At 60.0% G+C, this 25,184-nt stretch overlaps 1 protein-coding gene across 1 annotated transcript in view; it reads left to right on the forward strand.

Moving 5' to 3' along the window:
• LOC122382535 (histone-lysine N-methyltransferase 2B-like) overlaps positions 1 to 25,184 on the forward strand; it is a 46,206-nt gene that overhangs the window by 1,111 nt on the left and 19,911 nt on the right. The window contains exons 2-16 of the mRNA XM_043367998.1: positions 2,822 to 3,938; positions 4,428 to 4,586; positions 4,986 to 6,377; positions 6,739 to 6,907; positions 7,106 to 7,277; positions 7,604 to 7,756; positions 8,982 to 9,224; positions 14,526 to 14,687; positions 14,887 to 16,206; positions 16,451 to 16,624; positions 17,004 to 17,177; positions 17,389 to 19,506; positions 19,549 to 19,785; positions 20,277 to 20,603; positions 21,322 to 21,462. Coding sequence (XP_043223933.1) covers positions 2,822 to 3,938; positions 4,428 to 4,586; positions 4,986 to 6,377; positions 6,739 to 6,907; positions 7,106 to 7,277; positions 7,604 to 7,756; positions 8,982 to 9,224; positions 14,526 to 14,687; positions 14,887 to 16,206; positions 16,451 to 16,624; positions 17,004 to 17,177; positions 17,389 to 19,506; positions 19,549 to 19,785; positions 20,277 to 20,603; positions 21,322 to 21,462 — 8,058 coding nt within the window. The remainder of the gene's footprint in view (positions 1 to 2,821; positions 3,939 to 4,427; positions 4,587 to 4,985; positions 6,378 to 6,738; positions 6,908 to 7,105; positions 7,278 to 7,603; positions 7,757 to 8,981; positions 9,225 to 14,525; positions 14,688 to 14,886; positions 16,207 to 16,450; positions 16,625 to 17,003; positions 17,178 to 17,388; positions 19,507 to 19,548; positions 19,786 to 20,276; positions 20,604 to 21,321; positions 21,463 to 25,184) is intronic.

Genomic DNA, 25,184 nt, shown 5'->3' on the forward strand with positions numbered 1-25,184 from the left:
GGCGGACACGTTACATTTACAAATATAAATGGAAGACTTTTGACAGTAAATCTTACAATTTAAATGTAAAGAAAATTACATAACATTCAAATCTTGCATATCCAAAATGAAACAAATTTTGCTTTTTTAGAGTGGATTATTATTCTTTCTTGCATACCTAACATCAATCACCAGAAATCTCCAGATTGCATTTCTGTGCCTCTAGTAAAACTTACTAGAAGACCCTCCCTTCAAGAGTTTCTACTGGAGGTGCAAGAACAGGTCCATAGTAGGTTTAACCTGAGGCACTGGAATGCAGTTTGGAAATTGTTGCTTATTGGTGTCTGGGACACATGATAATGCTAATTTGGTCTCCCAAATCAAAATGTAGTTGTCATATAATTAAAAAAAGTCAAAATGAGCTTGAGTTTGATTGTCTTTACAATAAAAGTTATAAAGTTACCTATTTGTATTTGCCAAAATCATTTGCTTTCATTAAAAAAACATTACATTTTTTATGACTGTTGACCAGTCTTGAGTCCAGTCCAGTGTGGACCTCACAAATGACTGGAGCTTGCTGGTGGTATCTGGGGATCACCTGGTCAAGAGCTTGTGCTGTTAGGCACTTTCTGGTGTTGCTGGAATGCTGACTGGATAATTTTGGAGCTTGCTAGCTAGTACTAGCATGGACCCATGGGGCGATGCAATGGTTTCATCATGATTTAAGCATTCAAGTGATTTTTTTTTGTGCAACATAGATCATGTGACCATGTCACTAACATATTTTGAGTGAGATATTCCCAATTTGGACTTAGTGATAATATGCCTGTCCCAAAGGTAAGTTGGTAGAGCATTGGACTCCCAGTGCTCCAGGCTCCAGTTGCTCCAGCATTTGATGCATGAGGCTCCTGGCAGAGCTGATGGCCTGTGGTTGGTGGCAGCAGTAGCAGCTAATCAGTCTGTTGAGTGATGTGGGGTGTGTCTGCTTTGATGGACCCGCCAAACTTTGGAATCTAAGTTCTGTCACCTGGGAATGCCCAATTGCACAGTAAGGGTGGCCTATGGCACAAGCTATGCTGGATACTAACTCTGGCTCTGTCAATCCATCCATTCAATGGATACTAACTCTGGCTCTGTCAATCCATCCATTCAAAATTTGAGCCGAAGATATTAGAAATTGATGCATAAACATGCAAACTTATTAATCATAATTTTCTGTGCTGCCTGGAGGATTCCAGAAAGTAATTAGCTTTTAATAGTTTCCAAAATATTTTGGTTCTTTACTATCTTTCAATTCTTACTTTTGTCTGAAATGAAATCACAATTGGAATTGCAATTGATAATGTCTTTGACATAGTTTTACATAATAAACTTTTTAACAATGTGTATATGAAGCAGAAAGTCACCCTTTCATAACTCAAGTCATAGGCGGCGGAACGGGGAGGGCACCGGGGCACCGTGCCCCCCTTTGATTTTGGCATTATAACATTAGCCCTATGGGCGTTGCATGGAAACAATGGGACCAAAAGTCGGCAGTGCCCCCCCCCCCCCTTAATTGAAGGTGTTCCGCCGCTACTGACTACTACCTGTAGGACAGGTGCGGCTCTCGCGAGATTAAGCGGTAGGTTTTGCACTTTTACATTTCGGGTTATATCTCAGAAACTAACCGACCTACGATGAAGCCATTTTTCACGATCATGGCCGGCTTGTGAACCAACAAGTCGATCGCATATTCAACACTTAAATGCTTAAGACGACGAAGATATAGCCTAAAGTACACTAAATTTTCTAGGTGCAAAACCTACCGCTAAAACCAGCGAAACCTGTCCATCTATGAGCCATGATTTATTGCCCAGAGACATACTACCTATGTACTCATTACGGAGCGAGCGAAGCGAGCGGAGTCTTTCCTTAGATTAACGGAAATTTCTGAGTATGAGCGGCCGACCGTGCGGACGCTTTTGCGAGACTTATATCTCAGCAACCACTTGACTGATTTACACGCGGTAATTTTTGTAGGGTAGTTTCATTCCTTCTACCAAGTATTGGACTATTCCCGATGCATGTGGGTGACCCCTTATGCACGTGCCTCGTGCAAAACGAAGAGGTGTCGGTTTTGTAATTGTTGCAATATCTCGGTAACTACTTGGCCGATTGTGCTGAAAGTTGGCATTAGGTAGGCACCCACTAGGCAATGCATATCAATGTGCCAGAGTTGGGGTGCTGCTGCACGTGTGCACGTGCAGGGGTCGTTTCCAGATCTCGAGAACGGCTGGACCGATGGCGCTCAAATTTGATACACGGTTAGGGACCAGTTAGTCGGGTGCCGTGCACAAGTCAGTTGGGGGACCCATTTTGCACGTGCGGCTGGAACAAGAACGGCTGGGCCGAATGCGCTCAAATTTGGCACATCGCTAGGGACCGGTTAGTAGGGTGCAGTGCACAAGTTAGTTGGAGGTACCCCCTCGCACTTTCTCGCGTGCAAGGCCCACCCTCTCGCTCGCTCCGTTAGTCGCCCCAAAAGGCGTTTTACTGGTTTCAAATATATTTTCGTGGTGGTAAAAGTGAGTAGCAATAGCATTTTTTGATTAGACACAGGTGAAGTCTTTTTTAATTTCTTTTTTTTTTTAAACGCAACACAAAATGAGTGGAACTGTCCACTCAGGTTTTCTTTAACTTATATGTTTTGTTGTGTATCATGCAACAAAGTTAAGCTGTAAAATATTTTTTTTTTCATTTCTTACAATAATGTTCATTTTTGCCTCTATCAATAAAAGCTCAAACACCCTGATTTCCGAATGTGTGAATGGACACTGACCAGCCGGGTGCTCTCTGCTTTCAGAACCCGGAGAGCCTCCGACGGCTGTCGTCATGTCTCGGAGAGTCAGTATATGCCGTGTCAAAACGCCTGAGGGCTTTCAGCGCGCCTCCGTGCGAGCCGCAGGGGAATGACTCCGGCGGCAGAAGCAGCAGCAGCAGCGGCGGCGGCGCCAGCGCCCGGTCCTCCCCAGCAGCTGGCTCGGGCCGCGCCGCGCGCCGCAACGGGCGCACCCCGTCGGCAGAGCCGGCCGCCGCCGCGCCGGCACTCGAGTCTTTCAGTGGTGGCCGCGGAAGGACGCGGGCAGACTCCGCGCGAGTCGGCGCGCAGTCGCCCGCTGCCGAGGAGGCCGGCCGGCGCGGGCGCTCCCGCTCCCAGAGCCAGTCGGGCAGCCCTGCCCACCGGGCGGCCGGCGCGGCGGCCGCCGAGCCGGGTCCCGTGCGGACACGGCGCGCAGCGGCGGCCGCCGAGACGCCGCCACCAGTCGGCGGGCCGCCGGAGACGGCCGGCCGGAGCACACGCTCCACCAGCCAGCCGACCAGCGCCGCCGGTCCGGCGCCCACCGCGGCCGCCGGCCCCGGCCCCGGCTTAGTGGTGACCCGCTCCTCACGGGTGGTCCGACCTGCCCGGCGCTTCCTCGACGAGAGCTCGTCGTCCAGTAGCGCCTCGCCGGCGCCGCCTCCGCCTCCGCCGGTGGGCGAGGCCTCCTCCCGGCCGTCGCGGCCGGCGCGCGCGCTCTCGCCGTCTTCCGACGTCGAGCTGGACGAGGGCGTCATCAAAACGGTGGTGGAGTACGCGGACAGCATGGCAGCGGCGCCGGGCCGGGCGGCGGCGGCTCCGGCGGCGGTCGAGCCGGCTCCGGTGTCGCAGCCGGCGCAGGCGGACATCGAGGCGATGCTGCGCTCCCAGTGGGACGGCCGGCTGAAGGTGCGCGGCCGAGAGGAGGAGGCGGCCGCCGTGCCGGGCCGCCACCTGCTGCGGCAGCCGCGCCTGCACCTCAACAACCGCGTGCTGAAGCGGCTCCGGGACGGCCGCGACCTGACCTACCTCAGCGAGCAGGATGAGGCGCCGCAGCTGGAGCCGGAGCCGGCCGGCGCGCCGGGCGCCGGCAACGGCGCGCCCTCCGCCGGCAGTGGGCCCGGTAAGACCCCGCATCGACACTGACCTGATGTGGTTCTCTAAGGGGGGGGGGGGGCGACATATTTTTTTTTTAAGTATTGTTCAGGTTTGGTAATATTTTGATTTTTCTTAAAGATATGGTCTGGTGGGATCCCGTTTTGCCAGTTTTTTTTTTCTCAAAATTTGCGTGTGGCGACGTCACGAAAAGGCCACGACTAGCAAAAAAGTCGGTTTACCCAGGCCAAAATTTTACGGACAGTGTGATAGTGATGAAGAAGTTGCAAAAATTATACCATCATTCATAGGATTGACATAGGAGGATTGACATTGACATTGACATAGAATTGACATTCATAGGAGTTATTACAAATAATCGACTGTCAGTGGCCCTCTGGCCGCTGTAGCCGTGGTGGCCGTGCGGGACCGTATTGTCGATCGGCTGTGCCAGTCCACACTGTGGCCCGCTCCCCTGCAGCGCTGAGTCGACGGCCGGCCTCTGTCTGTTCCCCAGGGGGTCACGTGACGTGCGGCACTTGCGGCTCGCGCCGGTTTGTGGCTGTGCCCGACCTCTGCTACAAGTTCGGCAGCTGGATCTGTATGCACTGTATCAAATTCGTTCTCACCACATTGAAACAAACTTCACTCGCACCGAAATGTATCGACAATAAAGGTGAGAACAGACGGTTTTGAGTCACAGCCAGGGTTGTGTACATTCATTGTCACTCATATATTGGTGACTGACAATTCCTGTCACGAATTATTCTAATTACTTTTTAGGACTTATTTTGTTATTCATTTATTTCATTTTAACTATTACATAAATATTTTCTCTTTTTCTTTAAATGCTATCGGCGTTGCATCGAGCTGTTTTGCGATTTCCTTGCGGTTCGCTAAAATTTTGCACTAATATGACTTTGTCATCTAAATAGCTTAACGCCGTATCCAGAAAAGTAGTAGCCCGTTATGTGTACTGCTGGTGTTTCTATGGCTCTTCTCTGTAATCGGCCTGCTGTTTGAATGTGGCGAGTGCGATCGGCGCTGGCAGTCCGTTTCGTGTCTCCGTCGCCAGAGCTGTGCCGGACGCACGCCGATCCGTCGGAGCCGGAGCTGGCTCCTCCCGAGCAGCGCTGCGAGGCCTGCTGGCTCCAGGCCTGTCTGAACGCGCTCAACTTCTCCGAGGAGCGGCACAACCGGCTGCGCTCGAGTCTGCCGCGCTCCCACCAGGCGGCCGTGCCGCTGTTCAGCCGCAAACGGCGCCAGGAGACGGGCGGCTGCCAGTTCGGCCCGTCGCCGCCGCCGCCCGCCGCGGTGCCGGCGCTGCCGGCGCCGCCGCCCACCCGCTGCCCGAACAAGGCCTGGGGCGGCGGCGACGCGCGCGACTCGGTCGGCTTTGAGACGCTGAGTCGGCCGGCGGCCGGGGATTCCAAGGAGCCGGCGCAGGAGCCGGCCGGGAGCCAGCCGCCCGCAGCGGACGGGAACACCGGGTCCGAGGCCAACAGCGCCCCTGACAAACCAGCGAACAACCGGACAGAAGACACCGACGGCGATGGTTCTAATGACAAAATGCACAATGCTTCCGAGAAGGGGATATTGAAGGAGAACTCAACTTCTGTTGCTCCGCCGGGCACCGAGGCCCTGTCAAACGAGGAATCGAAGTCCGCCGAGCCCACCGTAACCGAGGGCGGTGCCAAGGACGAACCGACGGCCGCGGCACCGACTCGCGTCGAAACCCGGTCCAAAGACGACCTGAAGCCGGCAACACCGGCGCGGACCGAGACAGGGTCGAAAGATGAACCGAAGCCCGAGGTGCTGACGCGTCCCGAGACCCGGTCGAAGGAGGAGTGGCGGGCGGCGGCGCCGGCGCGGCCGGGGACCCGGTCGCGGACGGACCGGTGGCCGCCGCCGCCACCGGGCGTCCACAGCCGCAAGGCGGTGACGGTGGTGCCGCTGGGCGGCGGCTGGAAGCGGCGCGAGTTCGTCCGCAAGGGCGGCCGGCTGGACCTGATCGTCTACTCGCCGGACGGCACCCGGTTCAAGTCCGTGGTCGAGCTGCAGGCCTACCTGCGCGGAATGGACATCACGCGCAAGGCGCAGTCGTTCTTCACGGACGGTGTGCCGCCGCCGGCCGAGCCGGGCCAGCAGGAGCCGGTGATTCGGGACAGCTTCGTGAAGCGCGGGCCGCGCGTCAAGGTGGTGTGCCGCAGCGCGTCACTGGTGCTGGGCCAGCCGCGCGCCACGTTCGGCGGCGGCTCGCCGCCGGCGCCCACTCTGTCGCCGCAGCCCCCGGCGCTGTCTCCGCGCTCACCGTCACCGGGTGGCAAGGAGAACCGGGCGGCGGGCCGGCTGGACGGCTGGCCGCCCGGCCGGCGCCAGGCCGTCGGCGTGCGCAAGCTGAAGAAGCGACGCCATGTGGCCGGGGACGACAAGTCCAGCTCGCGGAATGTGCTCATGAAGCTGAAAGGTGAGCGCTACAGCTGCGGGGCGGGCTACTCTCTGGGACCGATCTGTCTTTGATGTATTGGCTGGCAGTCACGGTAGGCTCATTTGCAATTAATTGAATATTAAAATGGATAATGTCTCCTCTAACTACTGCATATTTTTAACGTTTGTTTAATTTGTTTTGAAACAGTAATTAAAATGGATAATGTCTCTCCTCTAATTACTGCATATTTTTAATCTTTGTTAAAAACTTTTTTTTAACAGAGGACTTTCTTTATTATACGCCTCCTGAAAAGCTCTATTATTTCTCAATCCATCCAAAGAATGTCTTGCGAGTTGAAACGCTGCCTACCGGGGCTGACTGTAATCGTTGCGTTTCGCAGTTTTGCACAAGTACAAACACCTCCAGCAGTCGCGAGGGAACAAGGAGCGTATTCGCAAGTCGCGCTGCGGTGTGTGTCTGGGCTGCAAGGCCAAAAACTGCACCAAGTGCGTGTTCTGCAGTGATATGATCAAATACGGAGGACCCGGCAAACTCAAGAAATCCTGCATGTGAGTCCTACGCATCACATTATGACATGCGTTCAAGGACGGCTTCTCGCAACAACTCGCTAATATTGTAACTTGCGTATATGATATACAACTTGCTAATATTGTGTCATGGATTAGTGCAAGTGGCGTTGTCTTACAGACTCTGTCCGTCCATCCGACTCTTTCCGTCCATCTGACCGACTGCGGCTGTCCCCGCAGCGCGCGGGTCTGTAAGCGGCCGCTGCTGCCCGGTGTCAACTCCCTGAAGCTGCTGCCGCCGCCGGCCGGCGCTGGTGACCGGTCGGAGCGCTCTCCGGAGCTGGCGCCGCCCACCGGCTCTCCGGCCAGGCCGGCTGACCGCGGCGCCTCGGCCGCCGCTCCCACTGTCCAGGTGAGACCCGGCGCACACGGCCGCCGTGGCGGCAGTGGGGAGGACGTGTCAGCCCAGAGCCCCCGACTAGTCTGTTTTTTTTTTGTTCTTTTGTGTGGCGCTTCCCTTTGCTGCAGCTGTCGTTTTTAATGCATAATTGTATTTATCCGAACATGTCCTTCTTATGCTGATCATTCGCCTTTTGCAACGGCTGTCATGAATTCCTGAAGCGAATTAAGGCACCTAAGTGTGCTCTCTCAGCCTGTCCCGGCGACGTTGGTCAGTGTTGGGCCGCCCGTTGGTGGCGGGGGAGCCCCGTTTCACCCCGCGCCGTCGGCTGCCGGCAGCCGGGCCGCCGGTCGTCGCCGCTGGTGCGACTGGACCACTGGAGCCCGCTGGAGCCGACCGAGCTGTGGGAGCGCGGCCTGGCCGTGCTGGCCGCCCAGCCGCCCGGCGTGCCGGTGCTCTGCTTCGTCTGCGCCAGCGCCGGACAGGAGGAGGTGAGCCGCCCGCACAGCTCGGCGCCCACCGGTGGACTTTCCACTCAACGAGCGGCAGCTCGTCAACGCACACTGCCATCAGAAGCCAGTTGGAGCTTACTTTGCAAGTCCGATTCATGGCAAACTCCAATGTGATGTGATTGTGGACTTACGCAAAGAAATTAGCGATGAAAATGTGATTGAGAGTTAAGCGTTCAATAAGCATTAGCAAAACATTCACGTGTCCCTGGATTAACCCTCGCCGGCACAGGGGGGGGGGGGGTTGATGCAACCCCCCCTAAGGTTTTTCGCGAATAACTCGCGTAAAAAGCGACCGATCGCGACGAAACTTTCAGTACCCTCGCATTGCTCAATTTTACACCAACCCTGAAAATTTCATGACCCTGACCCCAATGACCTTTGACCTGTGACCTCTTTTCTGTGACCATGTTTGGCCGAAATCGCGGTTCGGCGCATGTCGGCTCGCATTAGCCGCGCGTTTGCAAGCTTTTCGTGGTTTCAAACGTTCAAACATGTGATTTGATGTTGCTCCCATGCATTAGGGTGGGTGTCAAGGTCACCTGAAGGTCAGGTCAGGTCATTGACCTTTGGTGACCTCGGGTGACCTCGGTTCACTTTTTCGAGTTTTACATGTTTCTAGGCTAGTTTTTGGAGCTGAATTCGAATTTAGCAACCATTTGAGCATTTACGAAGTAGTTTTGGTGCCTTCGTAACATGTTACGAAGCTGTCCGAGGCGGTTGACACGTATTACGAATACCCGTCACAACCCCTACCGGTTGACCTGACCTGACCTGACCCGACCTGGTCTAAATGCTTAAAGACATCATCTCTGATCAAAACTAACACGATATTCGTGATCAGGACCCCTGAAAACCACATGGCAGCCACACTTTACGACTTTCTAACAGGTTCCGATTTTCCCGGTTTTCGGGTCATTGACCTGACCTGGAAGGTCACCCGATGACCTAGGACCTTAAAATTGGGTATCATCGGCTTCCTCTCGTGACGGGCAACACGCTCGTTTTTTCCGCGAAGCTCTAGCTCGATCAGGGGCCAAACGCGAGGGGGGTCGTACCAACCCCCCCCCCCTTGTGCCGTCGAAGGACTCAAAATGGCCTGTGCCGGCGAGGATTAAGCTAGTGTATGGGTTGTAAAATAGCTTGAGGCATTTGTGATCAGCCGTCGGCGGTGGTGGCGCGGTGTGTAACGGCCGCCTGTCCCCAGATGCTCTATTGCAACTCGTGCTGCGAGCCGTACCACCCGTTCTGCCTGGAGGAGGTGGAGGTGCCGCTGTCGGCGCTCCACCAGGAGAACTGGGTGTGCGCGCGCTGCCAGGTGTGCTGCGTGTGCGGCGCCGCGCCGCCCGGCCAGCCGCTGCACCGCTGCCACCAGTGCAGCGAGACCTACCACCTGGCGTGCCTGGGGCCGCACGGCTGTGCGCCGCCGGGCCGCTCCGACCAGCCGTGGGTGAGTACCGCCGCCGACCGGTCCCCGGGCGTCCGGACGGCCCACCGCCAACGCCGACCCGTACCGACGGGACCCGCCTCCGCGGACAGCCTGCGGAGACGGGTGACTGAACATTTACCGTGGTTCACACAGATCAGGCTCACAGCCGACGGCGTCTTGTATAAAGTATATGGAGTCGGCTTCTCTCGTGACATAGCCCATTATTTTGGCATCGGTCTGGAGTCTGTACAGGCTGGGCTTGCATGCGTGCTCTCTGTCTGACCCGGTGGGCGCTGCTGGGCCGTGTGTGGTGTCCGAGTGTAGCTGTGAACTGTGCCGCTGTGTGTGCTGTGTACTGTGGTGTGTGCTGTGAGGCCAGTTGCAGCCTGCCGCCCCGGCAGCGCGCTGTCCCCCGTGTGCCGGCGGAGCCGCGGCGGCAGACCGCCGGCGCCGCGCCCAGCACCTGCCTCCCAGTCCACTCTGCCCGCCCGTCCTGGTGGCCGCCTCCCGCCGAGCGCCGCGCGCCGCGCGCAGACACACGGACGGCGCGCACACAGTGGGCACACGGGCGTGCGTCGGCCGGGGCGGCGGCTGGCTGGCGGCCGGCGTCGTGCTCGCTCTCTCACGCCGCCGCCGCTGCTCGCCGCCAGATGCTCGGCTGGCCGTTCGCGCCGGCCGGGCCGCACGCGGAGCCGGCCGGCGCCGCCGCCTGCTCGCCGCCGCCGCCGGCCGACCGGCTGACGCCGCTGGCCTGCCTCTCCTGCTACGACCTGCCCAAAGTGGAGGACCCGGCCGCCGACCGGCGGTCGCCCATCGCCTGGGGCCGGCCGGCCAGCCCGCCGCTGCGCTTTGACCTCGAGGAGTTGCTGGGCGGCGCACCGGGCGGGCCGGGGCCGGCCGCGGCGGGCCCCGAGTCGGACGCGGAGACGGACTGCGGCAGCGACGTGTCGGCCGTGGAGGAGCCCTCGTTCGCCGGCTTCTCCAGACGGAGCGTGTTCGGCGGCGCGCCGGACGACGGGAGCGACGCAGCCCACGAGTCGGACCACGACGAGCGAGACGACGCGCTGCTGGCCATGCTGACCCGGGTCGAGGACGGCGACGAGACGGACGCAGAGGATCAGCGGCCCGTCGAACACCGCAAACGGAAAAAGCGGAGGAAGCGGAAGCGGCTCGGCCGGCCGCCGAAGAAGTGCCGCTGGAAGGAGGTGAGCGCCCAGCGGCGCGCCGAGGCGGCGGCCGCGCGCGCCGCGCCCACCCCGTCGCCGGAGAAGGCGGTGCGTCTGGTGCCGCGCGCGCGGCCGCGCTCGCCGCCGCTACCGACCGTGTACACGATCCCGCTGCAGTACGAGCTGCTGGACCAGGCGGCCGCGCTGGAGCTGCTCTTCGCGGGCATGAACGGGCCGTGCATGACGGGGTCGGAGCTGGAGCGGATCGGCCTCCAGCTGCCGGAGACGGTCGAGTACCGTGAGCAGGGCGACGCCGGGTCCTCGGACGACTCCTCGGAGGCCGACGAGCCGCTCTCGGTGGTGGACTTTCTGCGCGAGACGGTCGACGCCGAGCTGGACGCACTGGGCTACCCGCCGGCCGCTGTGCCGTTCGTGCTGGGCGCCGGTCGGCCGCGGCGGCGCCGGCGCCGGCCGCCGCTCTCCGAGCCGACCTCTGCGGCCACCCCGGCGCGCCGGCCGCCCGTCCCCGGCTCCCAGTGGGCCCGCAGTCGCCTGCCGCCCGGCATGAGCGAGATCGAGTGGGAGCGCTGGCGGCGCCTGCTGCCGCCGCGCAAGGGGCGCCCGAGGAAGTTCCCGCGGCCGGACGACCTGCTTCTCATCGAGCAGCTGAGACAGGTGAGCGCCTCAGACGGGCACGGGACGGGCCTACGGCGCCTCAGATGGGTACGGGGCGGGCCCGACCGCCTCAGACGGCTCAGCGCCGCTCGCCGGTCCAGGTTATCAGTGCCTTCCAATCAAGACACTTTGTTGCAGTTAGCAAACATTTGAAGCATATGCATTGAACAGGTTACAATAATTCAGCAGTCAGTTTTATGGTTATATTATTGTATGCTATTTTGTTCTGTTTTCCCTGTCATTTCACTTACAGCGATTGCCGTGTGGATCTGACGTGTCATTCGCCACTAGCTCTGATTAGAGAGGCACGCCGACCCATTGGGAACTGATGTGTACCTTGGTGTTGCCAACTGTAGAGCGATTCGATGGCGTGTCGTTGACGGTTTTTCCGCTTCACAGAACGACCCGGCGCTGCGGCTGCACGGACCGCCTCCGTTTGTTGGCGAGGGCGTCGACTCGTATTTATACGACGAGGACGAGCCCGGGACGACGCCGGCCGGCGGCCGTCCCTCGTCCTCCACCTCAGGCGAGGAAGAGGAGGAGGAGGAGGATCCTGACGACCCGGCCGCCGCCGACTCCGAGGGGCCGCCTGAGCTGGAGCGGGAACAGGAGGCCGCCGAGCCGGCAGACCGCACCCCGGCCCCGGCGCGGCCGGCCAGGCGCGGCTCGCGACACGGCGTCTCGGCGCCCGGCCTGTACAAACGGCACTACGTGACCTCGCGCGCCGGCACCGCCGACGGCCCCTCGTACCGGCAGCTGCTGGGCCTGCGCGGTGCCCGCCGGCCGGCCGCCTCGCGGCTGCTGCAGGCGGGCCGGCGCGCGCTCAAGGCCGCGCGGCGCCGCACCGCGCTCTCCCGGCCAGCGGGCAGGTCGCCGAGCAAGGGGTCTGGCTCGGCGCAGAGCTCGCCCAGGAAAGGAGACTCGGCAGCAAGTCCGGCCCGGCCAGGTCGGCGGCCGGAGAGGGGCCCGGCCGGCAGGACGCCGGACGGCGCCAGCTCTGCAGAGGAGTGCTCCGATGGGGGTCGGGGGGAGGGGGCGGCGGAGGGAGACCGGCCCGGCTCGCCGCTCGACTGGTGTGATGCGCTGATCGAGGCCGTCTCGGACGTGTCCGGGGCGGCGGAGGACGCGCTGCTGGCGCCCGAACAGGGCGAACAGTCGGACCCGGAGGTCGGCCCGCTGCGGCCGGACCAGGAGGACGCCCTGCTGGCAGACGACGGGCCGCCGCCGGCCGACGACAGCGGCGACGCCTTCCTGCTGGCCCAGTATGTGGACGTGCAGGAGCCCGCTCGCCCCAGTTCACCGGACAAGTCTGTGGCGCGCGCGGCGGCCCGGCGACAGGACGCCAGCGCCGACCCGTACGCCAAAACGTACAGCACCGGGGCTGGCCGGCGGCGGCGGCCGCGCGGTGATAGCTGAGGCTGCCGGCGCGCCAGGTGCCCGAAACGACGCGCCGGGGGGGGGGGGGGGGTATCAGAGCGTGGGCCGTTTTAGTCAGGTGACGCAGCGCGCCGCTGCCATTTCTCATCGTGAGTTCATTGTGTCCGCGCATATTGGGCGCGCTCGCCGATCTCCAGTGGTGTGAGCGCCGCGTCTTTGTGTTCGTCGCGTGGTGTGCGCGGAGCGAGCCAGCCGCGGCTGGGCCGCCGACTGCCTCCGAGTCAATACACTTGGTCATTGCTGTACGTCGACTCGGCGTGTGTATGTCCGTGTGTCTGCCTGCGACTGTCGGCGTCGGAGGCTGCCATCCTTCCACATTCCTACATTTGTGTCACCCTTCTATGTGTTTTCCGTTGTGAACTGTCTTGTAATCATGTCATTGTGTTTTTTCTCCGCTATGCAGCCGTTAATTTCGCATGAATTTCTCCTAATTTGTCTACTCTACTTATTTGATGCGACATGCGCATGCTTTCACCAAGGCGCAATCAAGTTACTTAAACTCTTATAGTGGTGTCTCTTCTTACCACCACGTTTTATTTATGTCTGATTGTAACCTGCCCGCATCACATCCGTTCCTGCCTTGTTCAATAGTGTTGTATTTATACACATTTTTATCCTGCCATCCTGTATCCTGTTATACAATCTGGTGCATTTCGCGCCTACGATTCCATGCCTAGCAGTAGCCGCACTGATGCTCGCACGCATGAACGCTACACGGTGCTAACTAACCAGCTTTCCGTGCTCACAAGGCAGCGTTACAGTTCGCACACTACGTCTTGTTGGTATTTGTAAAACTGGCGGGCCGCGCCGTCTGTTTTGGGAGTAGGTGTCTGCTCCTCGTGATAAACCGGAATCCCAATTACACGACGATTTAGGGCTTTTTCCAGCGCTTCGAGTCAACATTTGTTGCTGGTGCTTTTTCTAGCCAGTTTTATTAGATGCGCCGGTACACGAGCTGGGGATTTTTGGTGGCCCCTACTTTTTTTCGCCGCGCCTTAGCTAAAAAGAAAAAACTGAGCGCCGCAGGAGCCAACTTTTGGGTACCTCTAGGGAGTGAGTTGAAATTTATTGACATAACATGAAAAAAGTCGGTCGGGAAGTCGTTGAGATCGATGTTTTAGTGACGTCATGATTTCTGAGTTTTCGACCACAAACGGCATATGCTCAAAAAATCATAAAATAACGGGACAGACGTACAGACATGACGTAAACGCCATTAGACTGCCAATACCATACACAATGAAATGGCTGTCCTCGATTTTTGATTATCACCTACCTTTTCCAAAATCTATTGAATCTTGGCAATTTCTCTACTTCACTACCATGATCATTTCTAAAAATGATCTTTTTCGACCAAATACGTACACGTATTATGAAATGGAGGGCATTACCGTGTTCTACGCCTTAAAGCACCAATGAAACGTGTCATATGCTGTAAATGCCTATTTTGCTCTTGGGGGATATGTTTTTACCTGATAAATCTGACCTTGACCCTGACATCTGCTTGACTGACCCCTACATGGATCCGACACTCAATTAACACTTATATGAAGGATTGTGCACAGTCTTGACAGAGTTTATGACAAGAGACGCCCAGTACGAGGTTTCATTCTAAAGTCGATACTACTGAACTCCATCCGGCTGCAGTCACCACTTATCTGTCCAACGGGCCTGAATCGTAACCTCTCCGCCGGGCCGGGCACAGTTATATCCAACCGCGCTGTCATAAGAATAGGAAAGTGCCTTAGGCGAGTGATTGCCAAATAAAGTCCTTTGTGGGTCTGGCATCGCTCACGCCTGCCGAGGCTGCTCTTGCGAAGGTCGTACGAAGCTGACCTTTGTGTCGTAGTCTTTCGGAGACTGCCAATCTCACCGTAGGCGAGCCCGAAGTCGAACGCATCAGGTGAGAACTCAGAACGTCGGATTGAATTATTTCGGCTGGGGCGCTGCGCCTCGCCACTCCGTGTCCGTGTCACCCACTTGTATGTGTCGCTGATCCGTGACCCGTGTCACTGACCCGTGACCCGTGTCTGTCGCGGCGCAGACCTGTGTGCGCTGCACGCGCTGCCGCAGCTGCCAGAAGGCCGAGATTCACCAGTACGTGGGCAACCTGCCGCTGTGTGGTAACTGCTTCCAGCTGCACCAGCGCGGCAACTACTGCCCGCTCTGCGGCGGCTGCTACGAGGATGACGACTACGACACAAAGGTGAGGGCCGGCTGGCCGGGTACCGCTGCTCTCCCCCCCCCCCCCCCCCCCCACAGTTTGTGTTACGTTACGCGCGCAGTCCAGTTTCGTGTTTGGTTAGGATGCGCCAACCCAAATGCGTTGCATGTGCGGGGAAGTGTACCAACGGGAAATACCACGTCATTCCGCGCTGACCGTAGCCGCCTGTTCGCTCCCGCAGATGATGGAGTGCGAGTCGTGTCACACGTGGGTGCACGCCCACTGCGAGAGCCTCTCGGAGGAGATGTACCAGATACTCAGCTTCCTGCCCGAGTCCGTCTCCTACCTGTGTGACCGGTGCCTGCCCCGGCCGCCGGCGGCCGACGGCGCAGAGCCGGCCGGCTCGCCCGAGCGGCGCCGGCTGCCGCGCGAGGTCTCCTGGCGGCGCGCCGTGCGGCACGAGTTCGAGAGCGGCTGCGCGGCCGTGGTGCGCGCCGTCTGGGCGTGCCTCAGCCGGCGGCCGGCCGCGCCGGACCGCGCTGACGACGGAGACGGGCCGGTGCCGGCCGACGGGCCGCCGGCTGAGGACGACCAGGTGGTGCCGGACGCGGCGGCCGCCAGCGCCGAGCCGCCGACGGCCGCGCGCCTGCGCCAGCTGCGCACCCAGCTGCGGCGCGGCGACGTGGTCAGCGTGCGCGCCTTCCACCGGCTGCTGCAGGCGGTGCTGGCAGAGGCCGAGCAGGCCGGCGCCGGCGGCGTCATCCGCGCCCGCGCCGCCTACCAGCGCGCCATGGCCGACGCCTTCCCCTGGTTCCAGTACGACGGCCGCGTCGTGACGCCCATCAAGGCGGGCGTGGCCCACCCGGACCACCCGTACGCGGCGGGCGCCGGCGCCCCCGCCGCCGCCCTGATGACCAGCCCCACGGAGGTGCGCGCGCGCGCCTCTCCCAGCAAGTACACGCGCACGCCACTGAAGCGTCTGTCGGCCGCCTCGACAGGCAACCACGACCAGTTCCGGCCGCTGATCGACCTCTGTAACCGGCACTACCAGTCGCTGCGCGCGCTGGAGGCGGGCCGGCTGGCGGACTCGCGCCGCTGCGGTCTGTGCGGCCGGGACGGCGAGGCTGGTCCGGCCGGCCGCCTGCTGTGGGCCGGCGCCGGCCTCTGGCTGCACGTCGGCTGTCTGCTGCACTCCACCGAGGTGTTCGAGGAGGTGGACGGCTCGCTGCGCGCCGTGCGCGCCGCCCTCCACCGCGGCCGCCAGACGCGCTGCCACGTGTGCGCCGGCCGCGGCGCCACGGTGGCGTGCGGCCTGCGCAGCTGCGCGCGCCCCGCCCACCTGCCGTGCGCCGCCGAGTCCGGCTGGCACTTTGGCGCGCTGCCCAGCTGCCCGGAGCACCGTCCGGAGGGCGCGCCGGCCGGCTCCGGTCCGCCGGACCCCGTGCGGCGGCGCGTCTTCATCGAGGAGGGCGACTGGCTGCGGCGCCGGCCCACCGAGGCGCCGCTGGACTCGGCCGCCGCCGTGCTGGGCAGCCTGACCGTGCACTCCTTCGGCGATCGGGTAAGTGTCGGAGTGGGTATCGAGGGACTGCAGTCCATCTCTGTCTGCGTTGTTCGCTGTCAGTACAGCGAGTCCCCGCCGTCTGTACTGTGAGTCTCCGTCGTCTGTGTAGTGTCCCCGCCGTCTGTGACTCTGCAATGGGTTTCCGGCAGTGGGTTTGTGCGGTGAGTCTGTTGGCTGTGCAGTGTGCAGTGAGTTTCTGTGTGCTGCACTCGGTGCTGACGGAGGTCGGTCCGCCCGCCAGGTGGTCCCCTCGGGCCGCTCGCTGATGCCAGTCGGTATGACGTGCTCGCGCGTCTACTGGTCGACCATCAACCCGCGCCGGCGGACGGTGTACACAGTGCGGACGGTGAGCGCCGGGCCGCTGCCGCCCTCGGACCGACACTGCCTGGTGGACCACTCGCTCAGCCACGCACAGGTCAGTCGCGCCCGCGCCCGCCTGACATACCGATCAGCTCTGCGGCGGCGGTCCGTCCGTGCACCCCGCCAGACTGTAATGCCACGCTTGAGTTTGCAATGGATTTAATATTGCATTGGATACTTAATTCTTTGAAGTGAATTTAGTTTGTAGCTTTTGTGGAATGGATGATGTATGCCCACCTGGGCAGTGGTGATTTACTCTGTCGTGGAAAACAGCCTTCGATGACGGTCGGCGGCTCCCCTGACCGCCCCTCTCCGTTCCCTCTCCGTGTCCCTCTGCCCCGGTCACGGGCCCCATACCCGCCCCTCCCCGCGCCCCGCGCCGGGCCCTGCGGCCGCCGCTGCCCCGGTGGTGACCGGCTGTCCCGCTCTGCCAGGTGGAGCGCTCGCTGCAGCAGCTGGAGGAGTGGCGTCGCGCCGTCTCGGCCCGCGCCGGACGGCCGTCCGCTGCCGCCCGGTTCACCTTTGAGCCAGCGGCCGAGCCGCGCGCGAGCGCCGCCCCGGCCGAGCCGCCCGCCGGCTGCGGCGCCTCCGAGGACCACGAGCAGCAGGTGAGCGAACTGGCTGCGCCGGAACAACCGAAACCGACTGAATGTGGCCGCCTGTGGGCAGGGGGCGTGCTCCTGACCGGGCTCTGGTCTAGTATCGCTATCATGACGGTTGTGTCACCAGTAATGTATTACCTGCGCTAGGCCGAGTGAGAGCCGTGTGCCATCGCCCATGCTATCCCTCGGTACTGAACCCGTGTCGCGTGGCTGGCAGGTGCGCTCCTGTCTCGAGTCTCTGCTCGGCAACGTCTGCCGCTCCGTCGTCGAGGAAGAGGAAACGCTTCTGGCCGAGGCCAACCTCAACATCCCCATACTGGAGAACGTCGACAACGACTTCCTCAACCTGATGCTGAAGGAGCTGTGTGAGGGGGACGGCGCCACCTACCTGGGCGGGGAGGGCGGCGGCGGCACTGCCGGGACGGCCGCCGGCCTGCCGGCGCAGCCTCCGCAGCAGCAGCAACAGGAGCAGCAGGAGCAGCAACATCATCATCAGCAGCAGCAGGAGCAGCATCATCACCAACATCAGCACCACCATCATCAGCACCATCACCAGCACCAACATCAGCAGCCGTCGGATCACGGTGACGGCGAGCTGGGCGGCCGGCACCTGGCCGGCGTGTCCGAGGCCATGGGCGTGCCGTGCGACTCGGCGGGCGCCGCCGGCCTGGTGACCGACTGCGGGCCGCGCCGGGCCGCGCTCAGCATCGACTGCCAGCGCGCCGCCGACGCCATGGAGGCGGACTGCCAGCGGCAGCTGCACGCCGGCCTGACCGAGAGCCAGCAGGTGGCCGAGATCGCCGAGTCGCTGGAGCAGCTGAGCCATGGCTCCTCTGAGGTGACCAGCAGCCAGCTGCAGATGTCGCCGCAGCAGCCCGACGAGCCGCCGCCGCCGCCGCCGCACAGCGCCGCCTTCGACTGGCAGACGGGCCGCGCGCGGCACCGCTCCGAGCGGCTGCCCGGCTACCCGGCGTCGGCCGACGGGCCGCTGCTCGCCGAGTACCCGGCGGCGTTCGAGGCCGCCGGCCTGGGCTCGCAGCACGCGTCGGCGTTCCGGCCGGCGGCGCGGCGCGGCCGCAGCCTCTCGGCCGAGCAGGCCTCCTACGAGGAGCTGATGGCGTTCAAGCCGGTGGCGACCGTGATGCCGGAGCCGCGCGACCAGCTGTGGCCGGCCGAGCTGCGTACCTACTCGGCGCAGGTGCACTGCCGGCGCCGGTCGGGCTCTGGCGCGCCGGCCGGCCCGCTGCTCCACCAGCCGCCGTTCAGCTACCAGCCGTGGTGGCCGCCCATGAGCGGCTGGGCGCCGCACGACGCCTGGCCCGGCCAGAAGGCGGACGGCTGGCAGCAGTCGGCGGCGGCGCACCCGAGGAGCGAGCCGAGCGTGCCGCTGCCGCGGCAGCTCTCCCAGCTGGATGGCGCAGACGACTCGGACGACGAGTCCGTGCCGAGCAAATGTCCCAAGTGCCGGCGGATGTACCGCACGCGCGAGAGCATGCTGAAGCACCAGGACCTGTGCGACTTCGAGGTGGACAGCTCTGGCAGCAGCGAGGCCGAGGAGGATGGCGCGGAGGCGGCCCGGCCGGAGCCGCGCCGTCCCGCCGTGGAGCCGGGCGAGGCGCCGCGCGCGCCGCCGCCAGCCGCCACCGGCGAGGCCGAGGTCTCCTCCACCACGGCGCCGCTGCCGTCCGAGACGCCCCGGCTGCAGATCAAACAGGAGGTCGAGGAGGCGCCGGCGGCCCCGGCGCGCGCCTCGCCCGCTCGCCCGCGCCGCCGCTCGCCCAAGAAGAAGGCGCCGCCGGTGTTCGGCGCGGCGGCGGGCCCGGCGGTGGCGGCGCCGCTGCCCCCGCCGCCGCCGCCGCCGCCGCCGGCCTCGATGGGGATGCCGCTGCCGCAGCTGCTGATGATCGGGAACCAGCTGGTGAGCCCGGGCCAGATGCTGCTGCCCCAGGTGCAGCAGCAGGGCGTGGTGATCGTACAGGGCAACGTGAGCTACACGGTGGTGCCGCAGCAGGAGCCGCTGCTGTACGGCCAGCCGGCGCCGTTCGTGCTCAACTACCCGCAGCTGGCGCTGCCGCCCGGCGCCAACCTGCAGCACCTGGGCTCGTTCGAGCTCGGGCCGGCCGGCGGACAGCTGGCGCAGCCGGTCGTCTACTCGATGGCCGGTCTGGGCGGCGGTCTGGTGGCCTCCCTGCCGGCGGTGTCGGTGGCTGGCGCCGGCGTGCAGCCGCACCTGCCGGCGCCGCTCGCCGGCGGCGCCATGGAGCTCCGGCCGCCGGCCCCGCCGCCGGCCGCCGCGCCCGAGCCCATGGAGGTGTCGCTCCCGCCGCCGCCGCCGCCGCCGCCGGCGCCGCCCGTCCAGCCCCCGCCGCCCCCGCCCGTGGTGTCGGCGCCGCCGCCGCCGCCACCGGGCCGCAGCTCGCCGGTGCAGTCGAGTCAGGTGGACAGCAGCCGGCCGCAGAGCGCCGATTCGCCGCCGGCAGCGTCGCCGGCTCCGTGCGAGTCTGCGACCTCGCCGCCGGCGGCGGCGGCGGCGCCCGGCCGGCACGTGCAGCTGGTGAAGCCGAGCACAGTGGTGGCGCCCGCGGCCTCGTCTGACGCCAGGAAGGTGGCCAAGGTGAGTGAACTATTGGCTGGTGCTGAAAATAGCCGGAAATACGCGTCCAGATCTACTGGGAGCGGCGGAGGCCCACTAAGACCCGGGACTCGAGTGTTTTTTAGTATTACGTATCAAACGAGTCCTTGCTCCGGGTCCGTCGTCGCACATATTGCGCTCGCAGACTCGTCCTGTTTGCCCGCGTATGGCTGCACAATAACATGTTTCTTTGAACGTAGTACGGAAACAATATTGCGACTATCAGATTTAGTTTGTGCTGCATGAGGGACGTCTGTGCCGATGTCTCAAGAAGCATGTGTATTGCTTTTTTATGAGGTGCTGTTCCGGCCCCGACTGGCAATGCAGTACTCGTATAAGTTACATTGTATTTGTATATGAAATATTTATTTACGCCGTAGGTCGTAACACAGACTGATCTTGGTCGCTCGGAAGGTCCTCACTCTCTGGTTACCGGCGTCCTGACCCCCCCCCCCCTCCCCCCGGCCGGCTAGGTGAAGCCGAGGCCCACCTACAGCTACCGGGACGCCATGAAGACCAACCCGATGCTGCGCCAGGAGAAGGGCAAGCTGATGCGCCGGCTGGTACCGCTCGAAGTGGACTCGAGCTCGGCGTCGGGCCGCGCGGCCGCGCCCGCCGCCGGCGCCTCGCCGCCGCCGCCGCCGTCAGCCCCGTCAGCGGCCGGCGGCGGCGGCGGCGGCGGCGCGGTGTCGCCGGCGCCGTCAGTGAGCAGCAGCGGCACGGCTCCGGAGGCCGGCGACGGGCCCAAGCTCTCCTACCGGATCAAACTGCGCCGCGACCGCGCCGACGACGGCTTCCAGGTACCTACGTCCGCCCGGTCGGGGCCGGCTGCTCGGGCGGGCTGCGACCACCAGTCGGGCAGGTCCTCCCCACACCGTCTTCAGACTCCGAATATGCCGTAGCTCCACGGCTTAATGGGCAGCACTGGCAATCTTCCACTCGAAACTCCCATAGGTGTTATTGGCCAGATACACTACTAGTGATCCGAACTGTTAACGACTTTCTATTTCATTGTATCAGAAGCTTCACTCAGTCGCATATTTCCTAATGGTAACGTACTTTTCCGACATGGCTCTGTAAGATTGTCATCGGGAAATATTCAATGAAACTAGTTTCACCGCCCGCTTTCCATCTTAATCCTCTGGAAGACTTCAGCGAAGTTGCAAACTTCTTCTGAAAGAGGCACGTAAAGGACTGGTTGGGTGTTATATAACGAACATGGTGTGTTCGGAAGTTTAAATTGGTCTGGAGCATCAATTTAAGTGTCAAAAAGATAATGCTTATCCATTAGCCAGCTTGTCACGAAAAGTTTCCCGGCGTCCCCCAGGACGTTGCCCGGCCCGGCCGCCCCACATTCCGTGTGTCGCGCCTCCCCCCGGCTGTGTCGGCAGTTCCACCCTCTGCTCCGTGTTGCCGCTTCGGGCATCTCCCTGCCGTACCGTCTTTGACCATGTCCCTCCTGTCCCGCGTCTGACTATGTCCCTCCCATGTCTGACCGCGTCCCTGCCGTCGCTGCAGGTGCGGGAGATTGTGCGGAACCCGTCCGGGGACTCAGTCAGCCCCGGCGCCACCGTCAAGTCTGTGAAGATCACGGCCCGCGTGGGCTCGCTGGGCAGCGACCTGCTGGTGGTGCCGCGCCGCCAGACCGCCGACGCCGAGGTGGGCCGCCGACCCGCCCCGGCTGTCCCCTATATGGCCCTCTGTAGCCCGTCTGACCCGTACGGACCCCGTCTGACCCGTACGGACCCCGTCTGTCCCGTACAAACCCGTCTGACCCGTCTGTCCCGTACGGACCCGTCTGATCCGTGCAGACCCCGTCTGTCCCGCACATACGCCCTCGGTCCCGTACAGATACCGTCTGACCCGTACAGACCCGTCTGTTCCGTATATAGCACGTCTGACCCGTACAGACCCGACCCAGTCTGACCGTACACGGTCCACCTAAACGGATCGAGCCGGAGCCCACAGCGCTAGCGGGATGGTGGATTTTCCTTCAACCCTTTCTCTTTCCAACGTTGTCGTGGTTTGCATTTTGCGCAACTTCCAGCGATATGGTTCGTTCCCCCCGGTCCCGTCCTATCGGTGAGTGTTGCCGGGTTTCGGGTGCCTGTGCGGCAGACGGGCCGGGCCAGTCGTGTCCGTCGGTACGGCTGTGGCGCTGTGTCCTGCCTGGGTTTGTTCCGGACCCAGAACAATTGTCTGCAATGTGGCGCGGCGGGCGCTCGTTCCGGGTCTGTGGGGCTCCTCTCCCCTCTCCAAACACTGCCTGTGGTGTCTCAGTCGGTTATCTGGCGACCGTTGTATAGCTGGAGTCGCCAGTAGCACTCTACTGTCGCAGCTGTGAAGGGGCGGCCGCTCTGCGTGGTAGTGAGCCGCCAGACATTTTTTTTCTGGTACTGGGTCGGTCTAAAATACCGTGTTAAGAATGCGTGTATATTATTCGGCGGATTCTTTTGTCAACCTACAGGGTGTTTCACTAAAAGTGTCGAAAAGTAAATGCTTATTAAAGATATATAAAATACGCAAAGCACGTGGTTGCGCACGTGGCTTTGTTGCAAATTTTTGGACATTTATGATTTGGCCACTTAAGATATATTTTACACTCATACGGAGCGAGGGCAGGAGGCCAAAGTTACTAGTCGTTTTTTTTTTCCTTATACAGAATAAGAACAGGTTATTTACACCGCAACAGGAGCGGTGGATTACACTTACATTTGGTGCTATCAGAAACATTGAAACCGTACGCCGACTTTTCAGGAAACGTTTCACTCTCTCACCTCGCTACGACCCAGATTATAAAAGTTTCAAAGGGTTTCTTGAGAGGTTTAAAAGGGTTCCTTTGATGCCGGTTCCAGTCCAAAAAAAGGCGGGTCGCCCCACCTCTCGGCGGAAATCGTTGAAAAGGTCAGGGTCTTTTTAAGGGCCTTTTAAGATAACAAGAAGCTTATTTCAACATCAGAAATAGCCAAGCCCCCAATTTATCAGAAACAACCACCGTAACGGCTGTAGCCACCAAGAACTGGCTGGACCCGAAGTTCCGTTCCCGGGCCGAATAATCAGCTGCCTCACCGCCCGCCCCTGGCCAGCGCGAGGCCCCGATCTGTCACCGCTAGCCTTCTGGTTTTGGTCAGTAGCTCTCGCAGAGCTGAGGAAGGCTTAAGTCGCATCACTTTTGGAGCTGAAGAGCACAATGCAAGGCTTTGCCGACAGTCTGGACGCTGAAGATGAAAACGGGCTGTGAGGCACCTCCGGACACGTGCCGAAACGGTGCATTAAAAGAAGCGGCGGATATGTGGAATAGGTTTGAGTGACGGTGATATCATTTTTATATATTCAAATGTCCAACAATTGCGGATGGAATGATGTGCAAATGTCCATAGAAAACATTGTTATTATGTGCATTAGGGCCTTTTACTTTTTGACACTTTTAGTGAAACACCCTGTATATTAGGGTGCATCAAACGCCCCACTTTTTCGAAAAATTTCTGCGAACCTCCTGTCACCGAAATTAATTTGTTACGTATCCTAAATGTATCCACCATGCCAAATTTCAAGAGTTTATGAAGCCATCTAGGGGGTCCGCATCGACCCTAAAGTTAACGAAACTTCATGAATTTTATCATTAATGGCGCTTAATTACAAGTTATTTAAAATTATCCTTAGGTCAAAACATCTTTAAGCATCGCTAATCATTGCAAGTGCTATCCTAAAACTGTCCACCAAATCAATCTGAAATGTATCTGACTTCACCTATAGGAGTCTTAACACTCGCCCGTATTGGTGTTTTGTGTGCGTCTAACGTACAGGGGAGGGGGTCCGTTGGACCCTCTTGCTGTTCGGTCTCTGATTAAGCTAGAGCTTCACGGAAAAAACTAGCGTGTTTCCCGTAACAAGAAGAAGCCGATGGTATCCATTTTTAAGGTCCTAGGTCATTGGTTGACCTTCCAGGTCAGGTCAATGACTAAAAATTCGGGAAAATCGGGACCAGGTAGAACTTCGTAAATTGAGTTTGTTGTAGTTTTTCGGGGTGCTGATTACGAATTTCAGATCAGTTTTGATCAAAGATGATGTCTCTATGCATTTAGACTAGGACGGGTCAGGTCAAGTCAGGTCAACCAGTGGGCGTCCTGCCAGCTATCCATAGTAGGTGGCAATCACCACCGACAGCTTCGAAACATGTTACGAAGGCAACAAAACTACTTCGTAGGTGTTCAATGCTCAAACGCTTCAATGTAGTCACGCGTACGAGATGAGTAGACAATGCTCCTATCATCAGACGCTATTGCAGTGTCAGAACGTCTGCTTTTTGAAAATCCTGCGCTCTCCCGTCTTTCTGGACCATGTGTCTGGTGCAGCAACTATGTAGCGCCGACCATTCAGCGTTGCATCCACTCGTCGACGCACGGGGAAGGGTCTTTCACAAGGAGATGAAACTCAGAAAGTAGCAACTGGCATGTCTCAGATATTCCATTCCGGTCACCTGAGGTTATGTCGTTCACGTGGTCGTGACCTTTTGTTTTGGGTCAGTGGGAGAAATATGAAAACCGAGTCAGAATGATCATCGCCAGTCACACCCCGGCAAGATCGCGCCCATACCCCGGCAACATTCAATAGCGCAAGTGGCGGCAACAAAACCAAGATATCAAGTTTGTACGTCGCTACTGAAACCGCAAGGTCGTTGACAACGTCGGATACACCTGTCTGCGAAGGATGATAGTCCAGACTTGCGACGCTCCACAGGGACTTGGTCCATCCTGAGGTCGACGAACAATTACCGACGGGAAGAGCGACTCACTCTAGTTGTCGTCGAAGACGTGCTCATCAAATTACATGAGAATTATTCACGGATTGCTAAAAAAAAATACTCACGAGTCACTCTAAACCAATAATATCGGTGTTAACATTTACCTCAACATGAGTTCGTCTAAAACCGGTTTTGTCAGGGCTGCATGCGTGACAAAGTAACTCCATTTGGTTTTGACGCTGCCGTGGTCGACTAGGAATTTCGGGCTTCATATCGGCGAGCTCATGATGGTGTACGTCTTCTGCGAGCCCAGAGTCGAGTCATGTCGTTGAATCACAAAACCAAATAATATGCAAGAACCGCTCTAAACCCAAGGAATTCAGTTAATCATTGGAGCTTAACGAAGCGATTTGTCCCAGTCTTCCCTCCCAGCAAAAGTCCTACTTCCTAAATATAGGTAATGTGTATCAGCGGGCTAAGCTGAAACTATCTTTAGTTATTATTTTCGTGCTTAATTTGGGCTTATTGAGGAAAACTCGCGATGATCTCAAATACTTCTCTTAGTGATGTTAAAGGACATCATATAAGGTCCAAGTTGAATACAGACCAGGCATCAGTCCACGAAAACGGGGCACAA

Source organism: Amphibalanus amphitrite, unplaced genomic scaffold, assembly GCF_019059575.1.
Source record: "Amphibalanus amphitrite isolate SeventyFive unplaced genomic scaffold, NRLGWU_Aamphi_draft 000142F_arrow, whole genome shotgun sequence".
Classification (NCBI taxonomy): Eukaryota; Metazoa; Arthropoda; class Thecostraca; order Balanomorpha; family Balanidae; genus Amphibalanus; species Amphibalanus amphitrite.